Source organism: Onychostoma macrolepis, chromosome 03 (genome assembly GCF_012432095.1).
Source record: "Onychostoma macrolepis isolate SWU-2019 chromosome 03, ASM1243209v1, whole genome shotgun sequence".
Classification (NCBI taxonomy): domain Eukaryota; kingdom Metazoa; phylum Chordata; class Actinopteri; order Cypriniformes; family Cyprinidae; genus Onychostoma; species Onychostoma macrolepis.
The window spans coordinates 44,248,271-44,274,931 of NC_081157.1; the positions used below are offsets into that span (position 1 = coordinate 44,248,271).

Sequence of the window (26,661 nt, forward strand, 5' to 3'; positions counted from 1 at the left end):
TTCTTCCGTCTGTTCTGCAAAATGTAAACAAATGTAGCCTTTATTTCTGCAAGCGTAAATATTGTGAAAATTTCCATATTAATTGTGTCTAGGCAAGGCATTCCTCCTGGAACTAACGCGGGTTTGGCGGGTGTTTATTTCATACTCTGTGACAGCTTATTTAATGAATCAATTATACATTGTATTTAATGTGTAAGGTACATGTACAACAAACTGGTAATGTCATAGTGGTATCGTGTATTGTAATCGAATCTATACCTGTGGAACCGGCAACACACGCGTTCATCTAATAAAGATCTTCATAGCTAGCAAACCATAGCCTTTGCAGATTTGCTTTCAACTGACTGTTGATCCAGAGCCACGTCTTCAGCGCTCTTGATGTTACAACTCTGAGTGAGAACCGCTTCAGACGACTCAGCACGTGCGGCAGGGAACTGAACGAATCATTCAAACTGATTCGCGAACCGATTCATTGGTCTGCCAACTGGTTTGATCAAGCCTTCGAACAGAATTGACTCAAAAGAATGAATCATTCGCGAACGGGCATCGCTCATTGCCCAGAAAAAAAAGTAGATGGCGCGCTTGGAATAAACTGAAGGATTTTTAAATTGTATGCATTAAGATAAAGTAACGAGAGGAGCGTCGCCCACAGTAACGAAGTAAAAGTACCGTTTTTTCACTAAAAATGTACTTGAGTAAAAGTAAAAGTACCCATTTTTAATTATACTCTAAAAGTATTAGTTACCCAAAAAATTTACTCAAGTAAATGTAACGAAGTAAATGTAACTCGTTACTACCCACCTCTGATGCACACGATATGTCAGAGATTATATTATAGTTTTGTGTGAAGAACAAACTGAAACATAAGTCTTTATTTACTGAATATACTGAGCATTGTTTTTACACACTTGTTTGTATAGTTGTACTTAAAAGTTTGCATACCCTTGGAGAATTGGTAATTTGTTGTTTTTAAAGAAAACATGAGTGAGCAGGCAAAACACATTTATTTTGATTCATATTCCACTGTAGTTTATAACAGAATGGCACAATCATTAACAAAACATGGCAACAAAGAAAAACAATTAAATGACCCCTGTTCAAAAGTCTGCATACCCAAAGGCTGATGATACACTGGTCAACTTTTTGAGCAATGTTGCCATCAATGGGCAACCACGTGACATACAGGGCCCACAACCAATCTATCCAGATAGAAATTTGTTACCCATTGTTAATGGGAAAATGCCCAAGCAACATTGCTCAAAACAGTTGCCCCATGTATCATCAGTATTAGTTCTTATACTGTGTATTGCCCCCTTAAGCATCAATGGCAGTGTGCAGTCTTTTGTAATAGTTGTCTATGAGACCCAAAATTCTTGCAGGTGGTATAGCTGCCCAGTCATCTTGGCAAAATGCCTCTAGGTCATTCAAAGTCTTTGCTCATCTTCAGGGGCGCAGGAGACATTTTCAAGTGGCGGGAACCAAACTGTCAGCAAAAGCCCACATAGTAATATCAGATTTCCAGATATCGGACCACCACTTCAGGCTCACCGTCGGACCATTATCATATATTAAACTTGCCTGATAATTAATGGAATAATATTTATTATTATTAGAATACAAAGTAAGTGAAATAAGAAGTACATATGAATGATAAAAACTTAGGATTGAGTAAAATGCCTGCAGAATACCAAAGCTGTCCCCTGTAGACCAGCCTTTTATGTGGGAGAATATATTTATTGTTGTCAGCCACTTTAACATTGTAAATACACAGTCTTAACATTAACACTGCACTGTGCTTACATACAGGTAAATAAAAAAAAACTTAAATTATGATTAAATTAAAATGTGTTGTACGTAAAAGTTAAATGAAACCTGTATTGTACTTAAAAAAAAAAAAACTTTATTCCAATAAAGATTAAATTAAAATGTACTCTGATTTAACATCTGTCTAATGGCACTCGTTCCACACTTTGAGAACAACTGAAACGAGGTCTGCATCCGAAATTGTACAAAATGAGTTGGCCTACCTACAAATAAAAAATGACACTGACTGTTTGATCAAAATCTCATAAGTATTGATCAAGCTGAGTTTGGTGTAATGACGTTATTTAGCTATTGTTAATGTAAAAGTTTTGCACTGTTTTTGAAAATGGGCATGTTTTATTGTGTTAAAACATTTTTATTTTGTATATATGTCATGTTGATTTGATATTTAAAAATTAAATTTTAGCTGTAAGCCAAGCTCAACAGTATAAATAAATCAGAGACATAGACCCATCAGAAACACTGAGACTGAATTTAAACCTTCAGATGGCAGATATGACTTGTTTTCTTTTTTTTACGGCATTATAAAGGCATTATGACACACATGCAGTCCCTCCAGGATTTCACGATTTTTTTGTGTGATTTTTGCGATCAAAATGACTGATTTTGTGGTGGTAATTTCCATAAATGTGTGACAAATTTGCGATTATTTTTTTTTTCTTTTAAATTATGATATCACATTTACCAAATTAACTCAAGTGAAGTCACCTTTATTTATATAGTGCTTTTAACAATACAGATTGTGTCAAAGCATCTTTACAGTATCAAATAGGAAAATAGTGTGTCGGTAGTGCAGAAGGACAATAGTAAACACTCAATTTTCAGTTAAAGGTATTTCATTATTGAATTCAGTGATGTCATCATCCAGCTCAGTTCAGTTCTAATAGTATTTGTGCAATCAATTCGACGATATCACTGGAAATTAAGTGTCCCCAATAGGGCTGCATGATTAATCCCATGCGATTTTGAATCAGATGGAGTTTATTAAACGTGCAGATTATGTATTATGTTAGATGCACAATATTCAAAAATAACAAACAAAATGCATAAAGCTGGTTTATTTTGGTCTCTTCAGTTCTGAAACATTTGAACTTTTAAAACAACCTTAGGACCTAACCTATGTAAACATTAACAAAGAAGTATTGTAGCTGTACATGCTTGTAAATCCAATTCATACATTTGGTATTTTGGTCTCTTAATAAATTCTGATATATTGATATATATATATTATATATTGATATATATAAAAAATAGAAGGGGAAAAAATTAAATAATTAAACAACACTGCGTAGTCAGCGTTGGTATTGTATCAGACTTTATTTCACTTCCTGTTGTCAGTAGGTGGCGCTATCACTATAACCGAATGTGAGGATGTAGATGTCTTCAGGCCAGGACTGTGATCAAACATGTGAAATTTGAGGCAGATTGGACATTGTATGCCTGAGTTACAACAACTTCCTGTTTGATGGAGTTAGTAGCATGCTTTAGCACTTAGTAACTGCTAACTGCTAACATGTTTATCACACAATGGCATGTTTTACTGTGTTGCTAATAGTGCATCGCAGTGTAAAACATGTCACTTCCTGTTGCCAGCAGGTGGCGCTATGACTATACCCGAATAGGGGAATGTAGATGTGTTCAGTACAGGCCTCTTATCAAACTTGTTAAATTTGGGGCAGATTGGAATCTGCATGCCTGAGTTACAGCAACTTCCTGTTTCACTGCATTACTAGCATGCTTTAGCACTTAGCTAAGTGTTGCTAGCATGTTTTAGTATGTTTGTAGCATGATGCCAACCTATTTATCACTTGTTGACAATTTTTAATATGCACCTAGGAGTCCATTACAGTGTTAAACATGTCTCTTCCTGTTGCCAGCAGGTGGCGCTATGACTGTCTGAATATGAGCATGCAGATGTGTTCAGGACTGAACTCCTATGAAACGTGTGAAGTTTGGGGCAGATCGGACATTGCTTGCCTGAGTTACAGCAACTTCCTGTTTCATGGCGAAACATCAAACTTTGTCAGGCCGCCAGGGACACGCCCCTTGACGAAAACTCTAGATCTTCGCAATTTAACATCGCAAAGGCCTTATGATTACACTCAGCAAATTTGAAGACGATCCGATTAAAACTGTAGGAGGAGTTCGTCAAAGTACGAAGCCTGGAAATTGCTAAAACTGCACAAAAATTGAACAGGAAATTCAAAATAACGTACTTCCTGTTGGGTTTTGGATTTTGTACCAAGAGGCTTTTTTGTAGGTAATGGTGTGTTACACGTGTGTATCGATTTTCATGCATGTACATAAAACGTAGCTCGAGGCGCACTCTTTTGAAATTTTATAGGTGGCGCTATCGAGCCATTTTGCCACACCCACTTCTGAAACCTATATCAGATGTACATTTTCGCCAGTTCTGACGCGTGTGCAAAGTTTCATGAGTTTTGGAGCATGTTTAGGCCCTCAAAAATGCGATTCACTTTGAAGAAGAAGAAATTGCCTGCAGAATGCCAAAGCTGTCCCCTGTAGACCAGCCTTTTATGTGGGAGAATATATTTATTGTTGTCAGCCACTTTAACATTGTAAATACACAGTCTTAACATTAACACTGCACTGTGCTTACATACAGGTAAATAAAATAAAAAAAACTTAAATTAAGATTAAATTCAAATGTACTGTGTTTTAACATTAATTTATATTTAATTTAGTGATTCATCTGCGTACTAGTCTAATGGCACTCATACTTTGAGAACAACTGAAACAAGGTCTGCATCCAAAATTGTACAAAACGAGTTGGCCTACCTACAAATAAAAAAAAAATGACACTGACTGTTTGATCAAAATCTCATAAGTATTGATCAAGCCGAGTTTGGTGTAATGACGTTATTTAGCTATTATTGTTAATGTAAAAGTTTTGCACTGTTTTTGAAAATGGGCATGTTGTATTGTGTTAAAATATTTTTATTTTGTAAATATGTCATGTTGATTTGATATTTAAAAACTAATTTTAGCTGTAAGCCAAGCTCAACAGTATAAATAAATCAGAGACATAGACCCATCAGAAACACTGAGACTGAATTTAAACCTTCAGATGGCAGATATGACTTTTTCTTTTTTACATAAAGGCATTATGACACATATAGGCCTACTGTTATTTATTTTCAGATAAATTCAGGAGATTGAGAGCACAAAGACAAATAGCATTATCATCAAGTTTGTATAGCACTAGAGTGTGTGGTGTTTACAATTGAATTATTAAATTTTTTTTTTCAAAATCGATGGCTGCTGATTGTCTCATATTATCAGTGCACTTTAGTAAAGCTCAGTTGATCTGTATGTTGTGCTGATCTAGAGCGTCTTGAGTGTTTTATCTGATCAGAGAGCAGTTGTACAGTGTTCAGGCCAGTACTTCCTCAGCTCTGTGTTCATGTAGTAATAGATCCATGTGATGAAGGGAAACACTGTGATTCCCACAGCAGTGCAGACCCTGACAGAGCCCACAGAACTCCTACAGGACACAACACACATTCAATAACTCTCATAATACAGCTAAAAAACATTCGTACCGAGTCACAGTCTTCAGAACAGCATTTTAACATGGATGTTAAAAATCATACAATAATGCATTCACCTTCCTGAATGTCGACACAACAGCAGCCAGAAAACCATCAACATGAGTCCACAACATTCCCTAAGAGCAACATTTATGCAATAAATGAATTAAAGCGGTTTTATTCCCCTAATGCAATTGAATCTTGGCCAAAACTCCTCTGAATTGTTGTTACCTTCCTTCCTCTTGTTGGAAAATGTCTGTAATTCCCTCTTTATAGAGTTTCCAGCCCAGAATGACTCCAAACGTTGAAGCTACAAGCACATGCAGATCAGCCATTCTCCTCCATAATAATGACTCTGGAAAGGGTATAACATAATTTCATTTATAACTCTAAAATCTACCATAATCTCTTATGGCTGTCAAGAAATGGGATTTTGTATGTGAAAAATGCATGCAGACTGAAATACACACTTAAATTTGTACATATAGTTTATTTGTCTTTTAATGCAAAACATTGTGCTTTATGTGGTAAATATTGCATATCGTGTTTTATGAAGTAAATAAATATATAATAATTTTATGTATATTTTATATATCAGACAATACCAAAATCGAATAAAAAATGCAATTATTTTTATATTTCCATGATTATTTTTTGAAGTATTTCTTCTACACTAGATGGCAGCATCGCGTCTCATTTTGATCATGAAGAACTTCATTTTCTTACCTGTTATTTGTGGTTGACAGCAAAGCAAAAAACACAATCCAGCTGGAATAGCATAACCAACCTGCAGAAACGAACACAAAATAATATAAGGAGCATATATACGTTTTACAGCGGCAGCAATGTTTCTCATTTGAGGTGAAAGTGAGTCTTACCATCCACAAAGCAGCATCCGGATCATTTATCTAAAGATAATCAAACAAATCAGCGGTTAATCTGTTAATTATCAATTATCACCTCTTATATACATAAATGAGTGTTTTATTTGATAATTATAGCTCATACAATGCATGCAAATGAACCTAAAAGTAACATTTACCTGCACGTAAGTTGCCAGCGAGAAAAACACTGACATGAATAAATTACAAACTCTCCAGATGATCTGAGACAACGAGACACTCATCTTGTCCTTCATTTGGGCTTTTGAGCATTTAATGAGTTTATCAACATTTCTCTGAAACGAAAAACACTGGACTTTATAACTGTACTGTTTTCCGGATATGACGATCCGCGGGATAAAGCTAAGCATTGTGGGAAGTGAAGTTCACGACACCATTGAATTCATTCAACCATTTGGATTAATAGCGCAAACAACTATTAAATCAATCAAACAAACAAACAAACAAACAATATTTAATAGACAATACATATACTTGACTCAGCCTAATATAAGTTGATTATAATAATACAAATCAGATCATACTATCATTGACTCACACTTCTGAATCTAAATCAATAATCTGAGGAGTAGATTTCATTTCATTCTTGAATTAAATTCTATGCAGGTAAAATATTTTTGTTTTATTGTTTGCTCTGTACTGTTTTCATTCTCACTATTCTATTCTATTCTATTCTATTCTATTCTATTCTATTGAATTGAAGAAGAAAAAATAATTGAATTGAATTGAGAGAGAGAAAGAGAGAGAACATACAATATCAATATGTGGAACATACAAGGTATTAATTCATCCAGTTTTGGTAACAAAACCCAAACCTCAGATTTCAGAAAAAAACATATCAGATATGGACATAATAATACTAAAGGAAACATGGCGCAAAACTGATGAAGTCACTCTTTGTCCCCCAGGATACTTTGAAATATTTTTATCCTCTAGAAAACATGAAAAAAATCACACGTGGAAGAGATTCAGGGGGCATCATAATCTGGCACAAACAAGAAATTGACAAATATATCCAAACAATTAAAAAAGAAGAATCACATATCTGGCTCAAAATCAACAAGCACCTAAAGATGTTTTCTTATGCGCTCTCTATATTCCTCCCTCTGAATCTCCATACTATAATGAGGACATCTTTGAATCTCTCCACAGTGAAATTAACCACTTCCAGGCCCAGGGAAGTGTGTTGATCTGTGGAGCTCTAAATGCCAGGACAGGATCTCTTCCCGACTACACCACAGATAACGGGAATAACTATATTTTTGGACAGAGCTTCCCACAAAACATTGTAAACTTACCAAGAAATAACTCTGATGACCAAGTGGATAAAAACGGGAAGCTTCTGATCGAGCTCTGTCGAAGCCTCGGCCTGTACCTCGTCAATGGCAGGGTGAAAGGGGACTCTCTTGGAGGGTACACCTATAGTTCATTTCATGGTTGCTCAACAGTTGATTACATGATCACAGATCTAGATCCATTCTCTTTCAGAGCATTCACAGTCAAACCTCTAACACCCCTATCAGACCACAGTCACATTACTGTTTAAAAAGGACAACAAATACGAAGATACACTCACAGCCCAGTAAGCTGTACAACATTAGAGAGAATTACAGATGGGCACAAAATAGCACAGAAAAATATGTGACAGCAATTGACCATCCAAAAGTATGCTTACTTATAGACAACTTTCTAGGCAGAATTTATCCTCACAGTCGAGATGGTGTCAGTCTAGCTGTAGAGAACATATATTTGAATATTTGGCGAATTTATCTAACCTCACATCCTCTAAGAAAATCCATAAAAACATAGACAACCAAACAATGCAGATTTACGCCATCAATATTGTGAAGAACTTAAACAGTCCAACTAAAAACTATTGCCATAATCCATAAATTCTAACAATTTCTGGGACAACTGGAATTACTTGCATAAAAAAACATCACGAACAAGCAGCCATAGAAAATGGAGACACCTGGAGAAATCACTTTAAACAACTTTATAGTGAAATTAAAATGAACCCAGAACAAACCCAAAAATATGAAAAAATTATTCATATGGTACATACAATTGGTAAATATCAAAACCCATTAGACTACCCCATTACAGAAAATGAAATGATTGATAAAATCCAGGCCCTAAAAAAACAAAAAAGCAAGTGGACCAGATGGCATCCTCAATGAAATGCTCCAGACCCGGCGCCAGACACAAATTCACAGACGGGCATTTCATTTTTTTCAGGGGGGGCACAAATGAGATCAACCTCATTCATTGCAATGCATACTATCATTAATTATGAATTAAATGGACAAAAAACGAGGAAGAATTGATGTACCACTCCACTGACGCAATACAACAGACAGAGGAGTCGTAAAGATTGGACCTGAAGCAGTCTAAACATCGCAGGGCTCGAGATCAACGCTTGTCCGCTTATCTGGGACATATGCAATGTATTTTTTAAGTAACGACCAAGCGGCCAGCAGCAGACAGTGAGCTGATCATAGCCTATGTTTGATCAATTTAGCCTTCTCTAAGCACCAGGACTTGCCTAAAATAAAATATATATAAACAGTTCAAGCATCACAATGTTAGTTTAAATGTTTTAACTATATAAATGTGCGCTAGGTGCGCTTTGTGTGAAGAGTGGAAGCTGAAGCGCACTTTGCAGGACATGGAGGCGCCACAGCGGTCACTTGCATTTTTTCTTGATAGTGGAAACAACTTAAAATATGCCGTAATTTTTGCATATAAAGGTAGAGTAAACTGTAGAGGAACTGTAAAGGGTCTACTTTTATTTGTGTGCATTCACAATATCAACAAAACTTTGTGCTTTTATTAAAATAAATAGGAAAATCGAGGATGGGCTTGCCATCTCGTCTTGAACAGGAGCGCTTCACAATGATGAACCGAAACTCAACGAATTGAGTCACAAATATAATAAATATATCTATAGAAAGCTTTAAATTACTACTTTAAAACGAAATAATTCAAATCGAAAACAAAAACTCTTTCATTATGTAATCCGTAAAGATGCATTTCTCTCTAAAGGCACGTCCAATGAGGAGATGGAGAGTCATTTTTCATCACCATCTAAAATATAAAAATAAGGAGAAGCCTAAAACAGGCATGATTATATTTTTTTTCTTCTGATTTTTATGTTGCTCTGCTCTGAATTCCTTAAGATTTAAAGGATTTTCTGGAACGCAATTTTGTCTGCTGTGTGAATTATTTATTAGCCTATTTTTTTAATCCATGCAACAAAACAGCTTTTAAAATTACTTTATTGCATTCCAGATGATTTTAAAGAACTTTTCACTATAAATTTTACGGGTAGCTTGAATGTAAAACATTGTCATGAATTCGTTGTATTCCCATTTGTAAAATAGGCTACAAATTAATTGTTGTACAGTCTAACCCGATCTCATGAAAGTGCGTGTAGCACGATTTTCTCTTTCTATTTGAAGCAATGTTTATAATCAGAAATTGACTTTGGCATGCAAAAGACTGATACATTCATTATTAATGGCATGGCTGGTTCAGTCGACAGAAATACGGGACACACGGGCCTATAATTTACTGCTGAAATGTTTGCGGGGCAAATCTCAGGTCAGTCTGAGCGCTCATGGTACGCACAGTGCGTACAGCCGAACACCTGAAGCTTGTAACTTCACCCCGCCTCCTTTTAGATTGACACGCAGTACAGCCTGGAGGAGACAGATATCCACTTTTTCGCAATGCAAGGGTAAATAAATAATAACTGATGTTTGAATAGTACAGCGTTTTCTTTACTCAGCAGGCTCGTCCAGGGCGGGCACTAGTGACTCACAGGGCGGGCCAGGCCCCCCATTGCCCCCCCTGAGGACTCATAACGCCCATATTCAAGAGTGGAGACAAATCAGACCCAAACAATTACAGAGGCATCTGTGTATGCAGTAATCTGGGGAAGCTGTTCTGCAATATCATCAACACAAGACTTGTACACTTCCTTACAGAGCACAATGTCCTCAGCAAAAGTCAAATTGGATTCTTACCAAATTATAGAACAAGAGACCACATCTTCACCCTACACACCCTGATCAACAAATATATTAACCAAAACAAAACCAAAACATGCGCTTGCTTTGTAGATTTCCAAAAGGCCTTTGATTCAATTTGGCATGAAGGTCTGCTGTCAAAACTTCTAGAATCAGGTATTGGGGGTAAAACATACAATATTATAAAAACAATGTATTCAAATAATCAATGCGCAATTAAAATTGGTAATAAATGAACAGAATTCTTCACTCAAGGGCGGGGTGTGAGGCAGGGCTGCCCACTATCACCAACCCTCTTCAATATTTACATTAATGAACTGGCAAAAGTCCTGGAACAATCAGCAGCACCTGGCCTCACACAACATGACTCCAACATAAAGTTCTTGCTGTTTGCAGATGATCTGGTTCTGCTGTCTCCAACAGAAGAGGGTCTACAGCAGAACCTAGACATCCCGCACAAGTTCTGTTAGACCTGGGCCCTGACTATTAATCCTAACAAAACTAAAGTACTAACATTCCAGAAAAGACCCAGACTTCAAGGAAAGAGACACAATTTCACCCTTGGACGACCAAAATTGAATATGCCACAAACTACACATACCTCGGGCTGAAGATAAGTGCAGCTGGTAAGCTAAATTTGGCTGTGAATGAACTGAAAGAGAAAGCAAGAAGGGCCTTTTATGCCATCAAAAATCCCAAAATACCAATTTGATAACATCAGTCAATCAGTCAGTCATAGAACCTATTGCATTATATGGCAGTGAAGTGTGGGGTCCTCTTCAAAATCACGAATTTGAAAAATGGGACAAAAACCCGATTGAAGCCCTGCATGCTGAGTTCTGTAAGAGCATCCTCACAGTACAGAGGAACAACGCATGCAGGGCAGAATTAGGCCAGTACCCTCTACTAATTCACATTGAGAAACGAGCCATCAAATTTAGGAAACTCTTAAAAATGAGCGACCCCAACTCTTACCATTTTAAAGCCCTTAAAAACCATGAAGTGAACCCTGAAAAAGTCCCCTGATTCAGATGGTCCTGAAGCTGCAAACACAAACTAACATGACTTACAACATCCAGCATCAGGACACTGAAACATCCATCCACAAAATTCAGCCCAACCAAATTATGAAAGCACAAAAAGAAAATGATCTAACCTTTTGGAAAGAAACAACAGAAAAACAAAGTAAACTTGAATGTTATTTGGCCCTAAATAGAGAGTACACCACTGCAGAATATCTGAGTACAGTGAAAGACTGTAAACTAAGAAGACAAATGACGAGGTACAGACTGAGCAACCATACTCTCACTATAGAGACGGGCAGATATCGCCAGCACTGGCTGCCCAAAGAGAGCCGCATCTGCCCATACTGTACCCACAGAGCAACACTTCCTCACCAGCTGCCCTAACTATCAAGACATTAGAAAGAAATTTTATCCCAAATTTGAAACACTTTGCCCTGACTTCAAAATGTTAAACAAGAAAACACAACTTCATTATTTATTAGGTGAAAAACAAGATTGTATCCTACTAGCAGCAAGATACATTGACACCTGTCACAAAAAGAGAGAGGAGTAAACAAATCAGTGACGCGCCCACAAACACACCACACTAAATTTTAAATTGTCCATAGAATTCTACAATTCGTAGAATTGATATGTTCTATTTTGTTTTATTATATATACATGCATGTATTTATTTTTATTTATTTTTTCTTTAAATACATATTTGTTCTATATTTAATGTAAACACTATGCTTTGGCAATACATTGTAACAATTGTCATGCCAATAAAGCACATATTGAATTGAGTTAAATCGAGAGAGAGAGAGAGAATTATTAAATAATGATTATTAAAGAAATTGGCAAAAATCTGAAAGACACTCATGATTAATCTCTAAAAATACACTTTGACCTTCATAATAAACTCTGTTTTAATAAACAATGCTACTCAACCCTAAACAGAACCAATTATTTATTGATTAAACCATTTAAAGAAAGACAAATCCTCTCTAAATACAGATGGAGTAAACATGATTTAGAAATAAAGAGAGGAAGACATAGACAAACATGGACAGAGCAAGAGCAGAGGATCTGTAGACACTGTGATACAGCAAATAGAGAACGAGAAACACTTTCTGCTGATTTGTCCTAAAAATCACAATGTGACGGAAACATTTCTCCTCAGATTTGAAGCCCTGATCCCATCATTTACTGAATTTAGTGATACTGAAAAAATGCCCTTCTTAGCCTACTTGGAGAAGATGATAACACAGCTGCACTCGCTGCTAAATATGTATTAACCATTCACAATGTTAAACATGATTAACTCGAAACTGACTTACTTTTCATTTATTTAGATGGATTTTATTTATTATTATTTATGTTGTTGTTATATATATGTTAATGCTTTGGCAACATTGTGTTACACAGTCATGCTAATAAAGCTGAATTGAATTGAATTGAGAGAGAGAGAGAGAGAGAGAGAGCGAACGAACGAGAGAGAGAGAAAGCGAGCGCGAGCGCGAGCGAAAGAGAGAGAGCTCTGCTGTTCTTCTGTACTTCTGTACTGTAGGTTTCTCTGCTGTCTGTCTCTGCATTGCAGCCCAGCGCTGGCTGCTGGAAGTCAAACCCAAATGGCGACGTCCAGCCCCAGCAGTACCTCAGCAGCATCAGCCTCCAGCGCGCAGCACCACCCGAGCCAGAGCCAGCACATCAGCACCATGAGCAGCATGCAAGGTCAGAACCCAGCCGAACCCGCTCTTCCATCCACCCTGCAGTGAGATCAATGACAGTTCGCTCGCATCAGATGAGACTCAATCACGCTGCATTACTAGCCGTGTAGCTTTAGCTTAGATATCGATTTCAGTTTGCATTTACACGCTCTGAACTGTATGTAACCTCTCTGTTTTTGCTTTATACTAGTAGTTTTAATTCTAATCGTAGCGTCCTGTTAGCCGCACGGCTAACCGCTTAAGTCAAACACTGACAGGCCCGTGAATATTTAATTTTCTCAACGTTATAATTACATTGTTTACTACGTAACCTAAGGATAAATTAACATTTTATATGTCCATGTTACGGTTAGTATTATATTAATTCGTTTAATATCATTGTTCGTTTACTGACTGTCATTGGAGTTTGTTGACATTTTTAGCTGGATGGCTAACTGGCTAACGATACGATGCTAAAATGAACTTCAGAGAAATGCAAGTGTTTTGGGGGAAATTAAAGAGTCGTTTCTTAATAAATGGAAATATTAAGATGTTATTTGCATTATTTGTGGACCAGAGAATAAGAATACCTGATTTCATAAAGAAAATGACATTGTTAAATCGTAAGATCACTGACAGATTATCTATCATAAACCAGCGGTTCTCAATCTTTTAAATGCCACGGCCCTCAAAATATGATCATTCTCGCGTTATATAGTTTCTTGTGTAAAAACCCATATAGTGTGAAAAAAATACATTATTATAAATGTTTTAAAATATTTATTTTCTATTAAGTTACATTATTTCCTCATATAGTAGCCTACTTTAGTATTTAATATGATTGTTTTTCCCCACTTAATTTCTTTAATTACTTTCTTTTAGCTTATTGTTGTATTATTATTTTATTTATTTATTAATTTGCTTATTTATTTTAATAAATTTTTATTTAATTTTTAATGTAATTGTTATTTATTTATATATCCACTCATTTACATATTTATTTTAATGTAATTTTATTTATTTATTTTCATTTTAATTAGTTATTATTATTATTATTATTATTGCATGTTTTACACTATTTCTCTCTAAAACTTTCCATGGGCCCACTAGCATCTTGTGACTCCCAGTTTGAAAAACTTTTACATAAACTGCTGCATGAATGTTTTATGATTGTAATTTGGGGAGTGTTATGACTCCCAATTGCCACATGATCTATTCATGACTGAATATGAGTCATTTAGATCATTATCTACCAAAACTTTGCATTTAAGGTAGAGTGTGGGTTAGTTTAGTGTGAAAGTGATATTTAACATTAAATGTGGATCTGTGTAAACAGACAGCTCTAATGAGTTACTACTAATTTTAGCTTGAAATGTGACCCTTTCAGTGATTTATTTTGGACATGGTGTGGTGTAGTGGTTAAATATATGGGCTGGTAACTGAAAGGTTGCAGGTTTGAACAAGGACACCAGTGTGCATGAATTGTGTTCATCATAAAGTCATCACCAATATCATTACAATTGTTGTTTTGTTTGTCTTGATATTGAAGATGTTTCATTTCTTCTGTGAGATGCGGCCATAGACTGTAATCTGTTATGGGTTAGTTTTGCTCTGAAATTCTCTAGGCCAACCTCAGTTGCCTCTAAACTGGGTATTCTGTCCAAACTGATGCAGCTCATTTTGATTTTCAGACATCAGCTCATGCAGGAGGTTTCAGAGAGATTCAGGTAGTTACTGACTTTACATTGAACGGTTTGGACATAAACATTGTATAATTATATAAAGATATAAGGAAATAGTGTTTTGTCTTTAGAAAATTAAGCCGTCTTATTGATGCAAAAAAATCTCATTACCATAATGATGATTACAAATACTATCATTATGTAATTAATTAATTAATAAATGCACAAAAGTACAATTTATTTAGTACCATTAATAGTACAATTATTACTATAATTTTTTTATAATCAAATTACTACAGTAATAAGAACTACAAGAGGACTTTTTTATTATATTTTTATTGTTATTTATGATTATTTGAGTTTTTATACATGGTAATATTATGCTACTATTAATTCATGCCGAGTTTAAAAAAATAAATAATTGAACAGTGCTTATTTTTGAAGGTGATTAAATAAAAATAACTGTAAAACAGTAACAAGAATTACAAAAAAATAAAATCTTTATGCATTTTACTCCCCTGATTTTGGGATGAAATATATATATATTTTTTTTGAGATTCACTTCTTGGTGCATGTTTACAGATTTGTTTTTGTGTAGAACTAGTGTTTATGTAATTAATTTTTCCACTGTTCTAGGTTGGTTTCAGTCTCTTTATAGGGCAGCTATAAAGAACCTAGATTGAATTTTACCGCTAACTCCTCAGTTGAATCTCAACGTAGAGACCCTTCAGTTTAGTCTGTCTGTTCTCTCATTTTACTGTGCTTCTCCAAAATCTCCTCCATCACACCATCATTCCTGTATTTCCTGAAAGCGCTGTCTGACGTGATTCTGCTTTGGTCGGGAAGCTTTATTCATTGGCTTCACATTTACACAGGAAGAGGAAACTCGCATGAATTATCATCACATGATTTACGAGGTTAATCTCAGTCTGCGCTCTTGTATTCAGATAAACCTGTTGTATAAGAAATGACACGTTTACCTTATTGTAAAACTTCCTTATTGTCATAAAACAATTTTTCTAAAGTGTGAATAAGATTATTGGATTATGTTTTACGAGGAAATACTATTTCTGTCTTTCTACTTCAAAATTTTATGTTTAATTCGAATGTGTAACGTAATTTTTGCTAGCATTTTCTGAGTGAAAATTGTTTTAATTTCCATTTTTTTTGTGTATTTCTCCTGAAATAACCTAACAAATCTTTTCCCAAAATAGACTTTATGTTTGCAGTCTGAAGTTCCCAAACTCCAGCTGGATGGATTCTTTTAATTCTATGTGTTTAAGCAATGAAACTCAATATTTCCCCTCATGATATTTCTCTCCCTTTATCTCTCGTCTCTTCTTACCCACAATCCTCCCTGATGCCGGACCACGGTGAGACCCTGAGAAATTGTTTTCCCCAGAACAACTGCTGTTTATATTCCCTCTCTGAACTGTTTCATTTTGATTTTCTCTCCTTCATTTCTCTCTTAGTCTGGTGTTTTCCTTTGTTTTACGTTCTGCTGGTTTCCGGTTGCTGTTGTGTGTGAACCTCCTCTGCATGTACACACATTTCCCATGATTACCGGTTCACTGATGCACATCCCGGCACAAAGGTTTGGTTTGAGCGAGCTTCAGATGCTGTCATGTGGTTTTCTTGGATTTTGAGGTTTTATTGAGACTCCATTGCTATGAAGAGCAGATTATGACAGAATTAGCGTTGGATTTGAAGGTGTTTTTCCAGATCAAACCATGTGTCCGACCGTTGTTCTTCTCACCACCAGGGTTTCAGATAAACCTGTCTGGACTTCATCAAAGTAAGCCAACCCTTCTGTAGCGTGTCTGTTCGCTGGTTTCGGGGAGCCTGTCCTCTGCCCGATACTAATGGGTTTCTGCTGGACTTGTGCCGGTTTAGGACAGATCGTTCTGCATGCTAGAGGTGGAGGGTGGTTAGCCGGTCTGTCCTAGAGTCCTAGATCAACTTATTATCTGCCAAGAAGATGTCGATTTTGCAGACGTGTGTAACCCCAAAATATGAAGAATATTGTACTGTTTTAAGAATATAAAGAAATTATGTTATGCCTGTAGGAAATGAAGCAAAATAGTAATGCAATCCCTTTAATTATTATGATGATTGATAAATGGTGATATCAGCTACTATCATGATGCAAATAATTAACTAATATGTAATTAAATAGTGTTATTTATTTGATTTTTTATACATCATGATAGCATTTATTACCGTTTTTAATTTATACTGACTTCTTTTTATTAAAAGTTAATTGTACTACACTGTTTTAGTGTGCTGTATTAAGAAATAAACAAACTAATACAAGAAATGTAAAAAAAAAAAAAGATTGTTTAGCCATCTTATAGTAAAGCAAGAAAATCTCATTAACCTAATAAAATGTTTTTTGATAAATGATGAAAACTAATGAAATTATATATTGATATGTATTTAATTATTTAACAGACTTGTTTTAGTTTGTTCATAGTGAACAACTACATTTAATGTAATGTTTAATAATAATTATTGATAATATATTTATTTATATTAAAAGAATCTATGTAAATTATGAATATATTTAATGATAATATACAACTGTGATAATGAATAATAATTTATGAGCAAAAGAGACTTCTTTTAAAAACATGCAAAAAATCTAAATATTGTGCAGAACAAGTATTTCTTTGAATTCAGCATTTTTTGTGCATATAAACTATATCAGCATTATTTCAGCCACCCTTCTATCTAGATATCGTCATTTAAGCCATCAAATAATGCATATTAGTAGTCAGTATTTCCATTCGGTAACTCAAATGTTGTCTCTGTGTCAAACAACTAAATAAAGAGGATTTTAGTGAGAAATCGGCACAAGTCTAAGACTTTGAGCTTCCATTGACTTTGGAACAAAACGATTCACTCCTGGACAGTCGATTGGTCCTGACTTTCTTTTGATTTAGTCAGTTTAATCAAAATCAGCCTGCACTTGATCAAGATCTGTTTAATGATCACGCATGTACTTTCCACATTGATCAATGGTTCGCATACAGTAATGGAAGCTCCGGTGGTTGTTTACTGAGGCTTTCTACTAACCGGCGCAGTGAGCATTGCCTTGAGTGTTGTAGCTGTCTTCCTTGTTTCTTCGGTTTGCATTTTGTTTAGTGTTGAAGCACTGCTGGGATGTTTTTGGCATGAGTATCTCGAACAAACACCAGCTTGTTGGGACATGGACGCACATGCCGTGAGATTTCAGAAATGTCGTTCCTCTGGTATTCGGATCCTCACAATCTTGTGGTGGAGGGAAAATAGTCCTTAATTTCTCAGAGATGTGCTTACCCTCATTTTCCAGTTAATTTCATGAATCTGTCTTCATTCATTCAATTTCAGTCCTTAAGTGTTGTTTGCATTGTTAACATTGGTTTAATTTCTCTTTTGTCGTATAATTTTCACTTATTCACATGTCTTTAGTTTGCAATTTTATGGAGACGCAAGAATTGAATTATAGTTTTAGAAAACACTGATATCTCTGTAAAGTCCCTTCCATAATTCCTTGAACTGCCTTGTGAATTATTATAAAAGAAAAGAAAAAATGGCAAAGAAAATACATTTGAAATCTGAATAGGGTTACAGAACAAAATACAGGGATAAAATACTGAAATAAGAAAAAAAAAGTGTTATTTAATGAAAATGAGCCAGATTACCTACATTTATTCAGCAGTCTGATTAATATTATTCCTTATAAAACCAGTTATAGTCAGTGTTGGATTTGGTTTAACATTATTTTTCTTTATTTTTATGGATTTAAAAAAAAAAAAAACGATAAACAAAAAAATAACACGGTGTTAATATTATTTGTGGTTTCTATGTTTTTGTGTTTTGTTTTTTAATGTTTCTGATTTAAATCATTTTGGTGGAAAGAAACCCTGACCAAAACAGTGACATTTAATTTCTTTGATAATGTGTTTTGATGCCTTTTCACTGTAAATAAAAATGATTCTAGAGTAAAATGTGTTAAGGTGAAATATCAAGATGCCCTGAACAGCATATAGAGTTCAATTACCCAAATTGAATTACTTAAACTTTCTAAAAGTCTAATAAAAATAGTTTTTTGTGTTCCTGTAAAACAAATCAGTCACTGTTTCTGTCATGTTGCATTGGCTTCATTTTTGTGGTGGCTATTTTTAGTGCTTGGGAAAAAAAAAAAGGCTCACCTCTCGCAGTCTAGATGAACCGCACAGTTTGCACATTATAGATTCATGCATAATTTTGTATTTGGGTTGTGTTAGGTTTTGTGTGTGATGAAGGTAAGTTTTTTTTAGTTTTCGTTTCAGATTGTCTGTTTTGTGTCCGGATGTGATCAGATCTTTTTAACGCTCTATTGTCTTGAGTGGATGTAGATGGGGAAAGATTTGCTGATTTGGTGGTGTTAAACTCAGGGTTTGAGCATGTCGGACTGCAGTCACTGTCCTCTGCTGCCAGATTTGCTAAAGCCATCGTCACCCTCTATATGTTTTCTAATGAAGATGGTTTACACCTTCAGCATGCTCTGATGGCTTTAGGAAATCTGGCTCTTGGGTTCCTCTCCTGGTGCTCAGATGTGCATGTCTCTAGTGAACCTTGGTCTCTTCACACGACCCTCCCACATCTTCCATGGCTTAGTTAGAGATCTTATCCTACGGCAACCTGAATAAAATACACCTGCAACTTTATCTTCATGCTATCTGAGTGTGTTGGTTTGTGTGTTTGTGTGTGAAAATGCTGTTTCCTGACTGTGTTGTTTAACCTGAGGGTCTCTTCCTCCTTTGTCAGGTAAACGTAAAGCCCTGAAGTTAAATTTTGCCAATCCTCCAATCAAACCTACTTCCAGAATCACTCTGAACACTGCCGGACTTCCTTTCCAGAACCCACACATGTGAGTACATACCATCTGATGGCCATTTCACCCAAACATTTTACTCGCCATCAGTCCATCCAAGATGTAAATGAGTTTGTTTGTTGGATCGGATTTGGAGAAATGTAGCATAACATCACTTGCTCAGCAATGGATCCTCTGCAGTGAATGGGTGCCGTCAGAATGAGAGTCCAAACAGCTGATAAAAACATCACAATAATCAACACCACTCCAGTCCATCAGTTAATGTTAATAACAAATCCATCATTAATACGTTTTTAATTTCAGACTGTTGCTTCCAGCTAAAATATGAGTCTATAATCCATAAACCGCTCGGGGGATAAAGTCCATCTCCTGTTGTCTCTCACATCAAAATCCACCAACATATTTGTTTAGAGCTGTTTTGGACTGTTTTCGCTTATAAACAGTGCTTGATCTGTGCAGATTTCTCTCCTGATTCAGAAGAGGAGAGAAAATAATATTATGGGTTATAGACTCAAATATTAGTTTGAAGTTAAAATGACTTAATGATGGATTTGTTTCTTGCAAACACACAGCTTTTGGCTTCCCAAAACATTAATTGGTTGGCTAGAGTGGTGTGAATGACTCTCTTTAACTTAAAACTCTTGTTTCTGGATAAAATACAAGTCCTCTATTCATAACATTGCTTTCTGCAGTGACATGGAATTACGTGTTGTTGTTTTTTTTTCAATCCAAATGTATCAATCATTGGATTAATAATTGTCAGATTAATGGATTTTAAAAAATAATAATAATTTGTTGCAGCCCTAATCTAGAACCTGTGAGTTTTGGCCCTCAACACAGAACTGTCTTCTGTGGATGATGTCAAGACTTCAGTTTTGTCTTTCCATCCTCCGCCATGATCGTCTTCACGTGCATCTGTGTGTGTTTTCAGAGAGCGGCTGCGGACACACAGTATCGAGTCGTCTGGGAAGCTGAAGATCTCTCCGGAGCAGCACTGGGACTTCACAGCTGAAGACCTGAAGGATCTCGGCGAGATCGGCAGAGGAGCGTACGGCTCCGTCAACAAGATGGTGCACAAACCCAGTGGACAAATCATGGCCGTCAAAGTAAGACGCTTGTCATAAGTTACAGTTACTTTTACAATATCACCCCAATACATATATTTACAATATATTTGTCCTTGCCCTTATTTTTTTAAATGTGCATTTCCCTATGTTTACATTAGCTATGTTTCTATCCAAAGATGCGAATTTAACTTATGCGCAAAACTGGAATATCGCATAAAACATTTGCGAATAAAGCACCGTTTCCATCCAACGAGTCAACGAGCTGTTTGGGAACGCAGTCGCGTAATACAATTATACAGAAATACTTTCATTTCATTTCAGAATATCCAAAACAACATATATATGCTGTGAACGAGATCGCATCGTCATCCCGTCTCATAGCGCAAAGTAACATGACTTTTTCAATGCGTATAGTGGAATTTATTCGGTGAATGTAGTTTATGCGCATTTTTTCATATCGGATAAAAAGTTTATCCTACTCAATTGTGCGCACAAGTTTTTTACGTGTATTTTTAGAATTTATGCACATCTTGGCGTTTTTTTTAATGCGATATTCCAAAATGATTTTCTCATTTCAAACTGAAAATGATGCACTTTATGCATAATGTGTGCTCTTTTGAAATCAACCAGCTGTGATGTGGATCAGACTTTATGCTGACAGTCACGACTCTGTTTATGTGACAGAGGATCCGGTCGACGGTAGACGAGCGAGAACAGAAGCAGCTGCTGATGGATCTGGATGTGGTCATGAGGAGCAGCGACTGTCCCTACATCGTCCAGTTTTACGGGGCTCTTTTCAGAGAGGTTTGTCTGTTTGGTCTGCTTACCGTCGTCTCATACTTTCTGAGAGAGGCTTTTCCTCTCAAGACGCTTGTTATGTCTTTGTCTTTCTCAGGGGGATTGCTGGATATGCATGGAGCTCATGTCTATCTCCTTCGACAAATTCTACAAATACGTTTATTCCTCTTTAGATGATGTGATTCCAGAGGAGATTTTAGGGAAAATAACATTAGCTGTGAGTTTTCATTCATTTAATTCACTTTGGCATTGATTAAGCGAAGCATTCGTTAGTGTTTATTAAAATGCCGTGTTCCTCTGTGTCGTTTCAGACTGTGAAAGCACTTAACCACTTAAAAGAAAACTTGAAAATTATTCACAGAGGTAAGAGAGGCAGATTGATGAAGTTTCTCAGTTTATTTTTGTTTGCATGTTTTTGTTGAGTTCATTTTAGTGGGTTTAGATGTGAATGAAATCCTTTTTTACTCAGACTGATGCTCTTTCTCTCTGCAGACATAAAGCCATCGAATATCCTCCTGGACAGGAAAGGCAACATTAAGCTGTGTGATTTCGGCATCAGTGGACAGCTGGTGGACTCCATCGCCAAAACCAGAGACGCAGGCTGCAGACCGTATATGGCAGTAAGATTTATTCATTTATATATTCATTGCCACTAACATTGATAAGTCTGAGGTTGGTAAGATTTTGCAATGTTTTTGAACAGAAGACAGTCTCTTCTGCTCTCTAAGGCTGCATTTATTTGACTAAAAACAGTAATGTTTAAGATGTAATTTGTTCTTGTGATCAAAGCTGATTTTTCAGCATCATTACTCCAGTCTTCAGTGTCACATGATCCTTCAGAAATCAGACTAATATGCTGATTTGCTGCTTTGCATTTTTGATGAATAGAAATTTCAAAAGAACAGCATTTAAAATAGAAATATTTTGGTAACACTTTACAATAAGGTGTCATTTGTTAACATTAGTTAATGTATTAATTAACATGAATGAACAATGAAATTACATTTATTACACTCTTTATTAATCTTTGTTAATGTTAGTTAATAAAAATACAGTTGTTCCTTGTCAGTTTATGTTAGATCACAGTGCATTAACTAATGTTAACAAACACAACTTGTGATTTTAATAATGCATCAGTAAATGCTGAAATTAACATTAACTAAGATTAATAAATGCGGCAGAAGTATTTTTCATTCTTAGTTCATGTTAACTAATTAACCTTATTGTAAAGTGTTACCAATATTTTGTAACATTATAAATGTCTTTACGGTCAGGTTTGATTAATCCAATGTGCTGCTGAAAATAAATAAATAAATAATAATAAATAAATAATGATTAATGCTATTTAATGTTATTTAAATAATGGTTAATGTCATTTAAAGATGCCACTGCTATTTTGGGTGTTTTTTTTTTGTTTTTGTTTTTTTGTAAAAAATAATAAAAAAAATAATAATAATAAATAAAAAATAAATGAATGAATGAATAAATAAATAAAATAATGATTCATAATGATTGGGGGAAAAAGTACCTGCAGAAAAAAAAAACAGTAATTTCCTGTCATCCTTTCTGAAGGCGTGTGTGCGTGTGCGTGTGCTGTAGAGTGATGTAACTGCAGGGTGTCTGTGAAGCTCAGCTCTGCAGTGCTGCTGATGATGTCATGCTCTAATCTGAGCCGTGATCTCATCATCATCATCACTGCATTATGACATCATCAGTCACACACACACACGCTCTGCTGCTGTGTGACGGGAGCACATCTGTTTTTGTGGTGTTTAGGCCTGTAAAGCAGCTGGATCAGACACAGCTGGAAAAGCACTCTGCTGCACTCTCGCTATTCACACTTATGTGTTCATCCAGAGCAAGACATTTCATCATTGTGTGTGTGTGTGTGTGTGTGTGTGCGCTTTTGTGAAAAGTCAGGACATAGATTTGTATAATGACAAAGGTATGACACAGGTATTACAAGGTGAAGGTGACATCTCAGGACATTGACCCATGTCCCCACTTTTCAAAACGCTTATAAATCACTCAGAATGAGTTTTTTTTTGGGGAAAGTTGACATGCACAGTCTCCTGTAAGGGGTAGGTTTAGGTGTAGGGTTGGTGTAGGGCAATAGCACATACAGTAAGTACACTATAAAAACCATTACGCCTATGGAGAGTCCCCACTTTTCACAAAAACGAGCGTGTGTGTGTGTGTCCTGGGAAATCAACCCATGATCTCAGAATTTCTACATCTATGCTAGTTGAAACAGCATTTTCAGCATAGTTAACCTCAGAAACCATATGTATTTCTGAGTGAATTAGAATATTTGTAGGAGGGGACTTAATGTCAGGAGAAGACATTTTCTCTGCCAGCGTTTCAGCAGAAAATTTGATTAATATTATTATTATTATTATTATAAATTAATAAGAGTTTGGAACAACAACTAATAATAAAAGAAATTGGATATTATTTTCTCTGCCAGTGTTTCAACAGAAAATTTGATTCAAAATATAATAATAATAATAATATATATATTTTTTATTAATAAGAGAATTTTGAACAGCAACTAATAATAATATAATTTGTATTTTTTTGGTTTTCTTAAGAAGTACATGCCGTGCTGATTCATGCCAAAAATGCATACAAATGTAAGAAATGAAATGGTCAGTTTCAACAATGAACATTTAACCTAAAATTTTTTTTTAATTAATAAAATGAACAACAATAGCCAATTATATATATATTTTTTTAATCACATTACTTTTTATTAATAAGAAAATAAGAAGAATACTATATTTTTGTTTAAAATAACGCACTGATGATTCATGCTAAAATAATAGCAGCAAAAAAATTGTGAACTTTGATGTAATGAAGCATTCAACATTCACAGTAAAACAGAATATTCTTTTAAAAAATATTTATTTTATCAGTCCAAACAAGACAATATTACTTCTTTATAATATTATGTATAAAAAAAGAAAAAGAAAATCGTTCATTAATTCAGTTTTGCGGTCACGTCTGGAGTCTTTCTGCATGGTTCACTCTGCGTGTTTGTGTGTGTTTGTCCCTCAGCCGGAGAGGATAGACCCCAGCGCTTCCAGACAGGGTTACGATGTCCGCTCAGACGTCTGGAGTTTGGGAATCACACTGGTGAGGATGATCATCTGTCATGTGACCGTTTGTGTGTGTGATACTGAAAGTGATTTCTGTTACACTGCTGTAATGCTGTTTCAGTATGAACTGGCCACAGGACGGTTCCCCTACCCGAAGTGGAACAGTGTGTTTGATCAGCTGACGCAGGTGGTGAAGGGCGACCCGCCGCAGCTCAGCAGCTCCGAGGAGAGACAGTTCTCCCCCAAATTCATCAACTTCGTCAACCTGTGGTGAGACACACACTCACACACATGACCGCGGTCACACACTGTCTGTGATCTCCAGCGTTTCCTCTTTCTCAGAGTTTGCTGACTCAGCAGAGGGGATGCAATAACTCTGATGCACACGACGCCTCCTGCTGCTGATTCACAGCAACTGCAAGAGCTCAAGATGGAGCTTATGATTAATTTGATTCTGAAGGGTTTTAATTAAACCTTTTATTTATTTTTTTGTTTCTAACAGCCTTACAAAGGACGAGTCAAAAAGGCCAAAGTACAAAGAGCTTCTGGTGAGTTCCTGTTTCCTGCTGAAAGCCACATGTTCAACACTTTTTGACATGAAACTTCAGTAAGAATTCTTACCGTTATGGAAAATCTGGACATATCAGGGAATTTTTTCTTATCATGGTCTTGGAAATTATGCTATAAAATATTTAATTGGCTAGAAATTGGTGTTTATATAAGATTATTTTCCCAAATCCTCATCCTAATAAAAAGCTAAGGAAATTAATTTGTCCAAACGTGGAGAAACCCTGGATATGGGTATTATAGTGTTTTAAACAGCATTATTTAAATTAAATTAATTGTTGTTGTTGTAGCTGTTTTATTAATACAACTCTTTTGTTTAGAATAATATAATAAGAACAGCAAAAAAGTATTATTATTCTTATGAATACACATTAATACACTGATGGACTAATTATTTAAAATCTGCAAAAAATACATATGTATATGTCCACTATCCTAAAGCATCTAATTAATATTGTTATTTTATATTTTTATATTTATATATTGTAATTGTAATTTAAAAAAAAAAATACAATTCCGTAATTCCAAAATGAATTTTCCAGTATTTATTTAATTAGTTATATTTATTATTATTATTATTATTAACAAATATAAATAGCAATTTCTTAGCAGTCTCTACCTAATAAATAATTTAAGATTTTAACATATTTAGAAAAATGTATATTCATCATAGAAAATTCCGTGACCTATATTTTAATAATTTTAGTGACTTTTCCAGGTCTAGAAAAATGATTCTCTTCTTTGATTTTAGCTTATTTCAAACCATATTTTGTCTTATTTGAAATCATTTTAAGCCATATTTAATGCTTCAGATGTGATAAAAACACAGGTCATTTCAAAGGATACGCCTCTCTCAAGAAGACTAAAGCAGAAGTGCTGTTGAGTGAAAGAAATGAAAGTATCCCAAACTTCTCTGTCTCTCAGAAACATCCCTTCATTCAGATGTACGAGGAGCGTACGGTAGACGTGGCCAGCTACGTCTGCATGATCCTGGATCAGATGCCCGCGTCTCCCAGCTCCCCCATGTACGTGGACTGACACGAGGTGCAAGCGTTGGTTTAAACATTTGCTTCATCACAGAACAGCAGTATTAAAACAGGAAACCGTACACGAGAGCACCGCGAGCGGCACCGCGGCGTTCAGTTCAAGCTCGACTGTAAAATACCTCCTACCCACGTCTCTCACTCTCTCTCTTACTGTCTCTCTCTCATCACACACACACACACACACACACACCTGTAAAGTGCAAACACACACGTGTCTGACAGGACACGTGATGGACGGATCTCTCGCGGATGCGGAATAGTGATTTTAAACCTATATTAAATAATGAAATAAAAAAAGCCTGGAATTGTATTTATACTTCTGAAATCACTTGTGGAATATTTGATTCGGAAAGCCCTCGACGTACTGGAAATCTGCTCGTGTCTCGTCCCTCCTCTTCATGTATGTGATATTAAACATGTGTTTTGTATGTTAAGGTGAATGATGATGCAGAGGTGGCCGGGGTTTCTGTAATCCTCACTGTATGTGTTGATATTATAAATAAAACTGAGGAATATGGAAACGA

General features: G+C 35.6%; 3 protein-coding genes across 20 annotated transcripts in view; 2 read left to right on the plus strand and 1 right to left on the minus strand.

Moving 5' to 3' along the window:
• The window catches only part of LOC131537980 (uncharacterized), a 26,656-nt gene extending 21,697 nt beyond the window's left edge, over window positions 1–4,959 (plus strand). For 5 of the 9 annotated variants that reach the window (XM_058771737.1, XM_058771742.1, XM_058771732.1 and 2 more), the window contains one exon: window positions 3,702–4,959. Coding sequence is in view for 4 of the 9 variants with exons in the window: in XM_058771742.1 (XP_058627725.1) it covers window positions 3,702–3,724 (23 nt within the window). In the remaining 5 variants the exon portion in view is untranslated. Of the gene's footprint in view, window positions 1–3,417; window positions 3,433–3,701 lie in introns of those variants that run through there. The other 4 variants (XM_058771733.1, XM_058771743.1, XM_058771740.1 and 1 more) reach the window with 2 other exon arrangements.
• On the minus strand, window positions 3,757–6,620 carry tmem220 (transmembrane protein 220). Of its 2 annotated transcripts, XM_058771752.1 has the most exons (6): window positions 6,418–6,615; window positions 6,254–6,283; window positions 6,102–6,162; window positions 5,607–5,730; window positions 5,453–5,512; window positions 3,757–5,329 (listed from the first exon to the last, which is right to left on the minus strand). In XM_058771752.1, the coding sequence occupies exons 1-6, from the start codon at window positions 6,511–6,513 to the stop codon at window positions 5,197–5,199; spliced, it is 504 nt and encodes a 167-aa protein (XP_058627735.1). In that variant the 5' UTR covers window positions 6,514–6,615; the 3' UTR covers window positions 3,757–5,196. The 2 variants fall into 2 exon arrangements, with proteins under 2 accessions (XP_058627735.1, XP_058627736.1); XM_058771753.1 differs by lacking the exon at window positions 5,453–5,512 and having other exon boundaries at window positions 5,100–5,329; window positions 6,418–6,620.
• A 6,163-nt stretch (window positions 6,621–12,783) lies between these two features.
• Window positions 12,784–26,661, plus strand: map2k4a (mitogen-activated protein kinase kinase 4a). 9 transcript variants are annotated; one of them, XM_058770268.1, is made up of 14 exons: window positions 12,784–13,046; window positions 14,713–14,748; window positions 16,466–16,498; window positions 18,972–18,989; window positions 19,495–19,597; window positions 20,493–20,667; window positions 21,313–21,432; window positions 21,524–21,643; window positions 21,738–21,789; window positions 21,919–22,046; window positions 24,484–24,561; window positions 24,646–24,794; window positions 25,027–25,072; window positions 26,016–26,661. In XM_058770268.1, the coding sequence occupies exons 1-14, from the start codon at window positions 12,944–12,946 to the stop codon at window positions 26,127–26,129; spliced, it is 1,275 nt and encodes a 424-aa protein (XP_058626251.1). In that variant the 5' UTR covers window positions 12,784–12,943; the 3' UTR covers window positions 26,130–26,661. The 9 variants fall into 9 exon arrangements, with proteins under 9 accessions (XP_058626251.1, XP_058626252.1, XP_058626253.1 ...); XM_058770269.1 differs by lacking the exon at window positions 18,972–18,989; XM_058770270.1 differs by lacking the exon at window positions 14,713–14,748 and having other exon boundaries at window positions 12,785–13,046.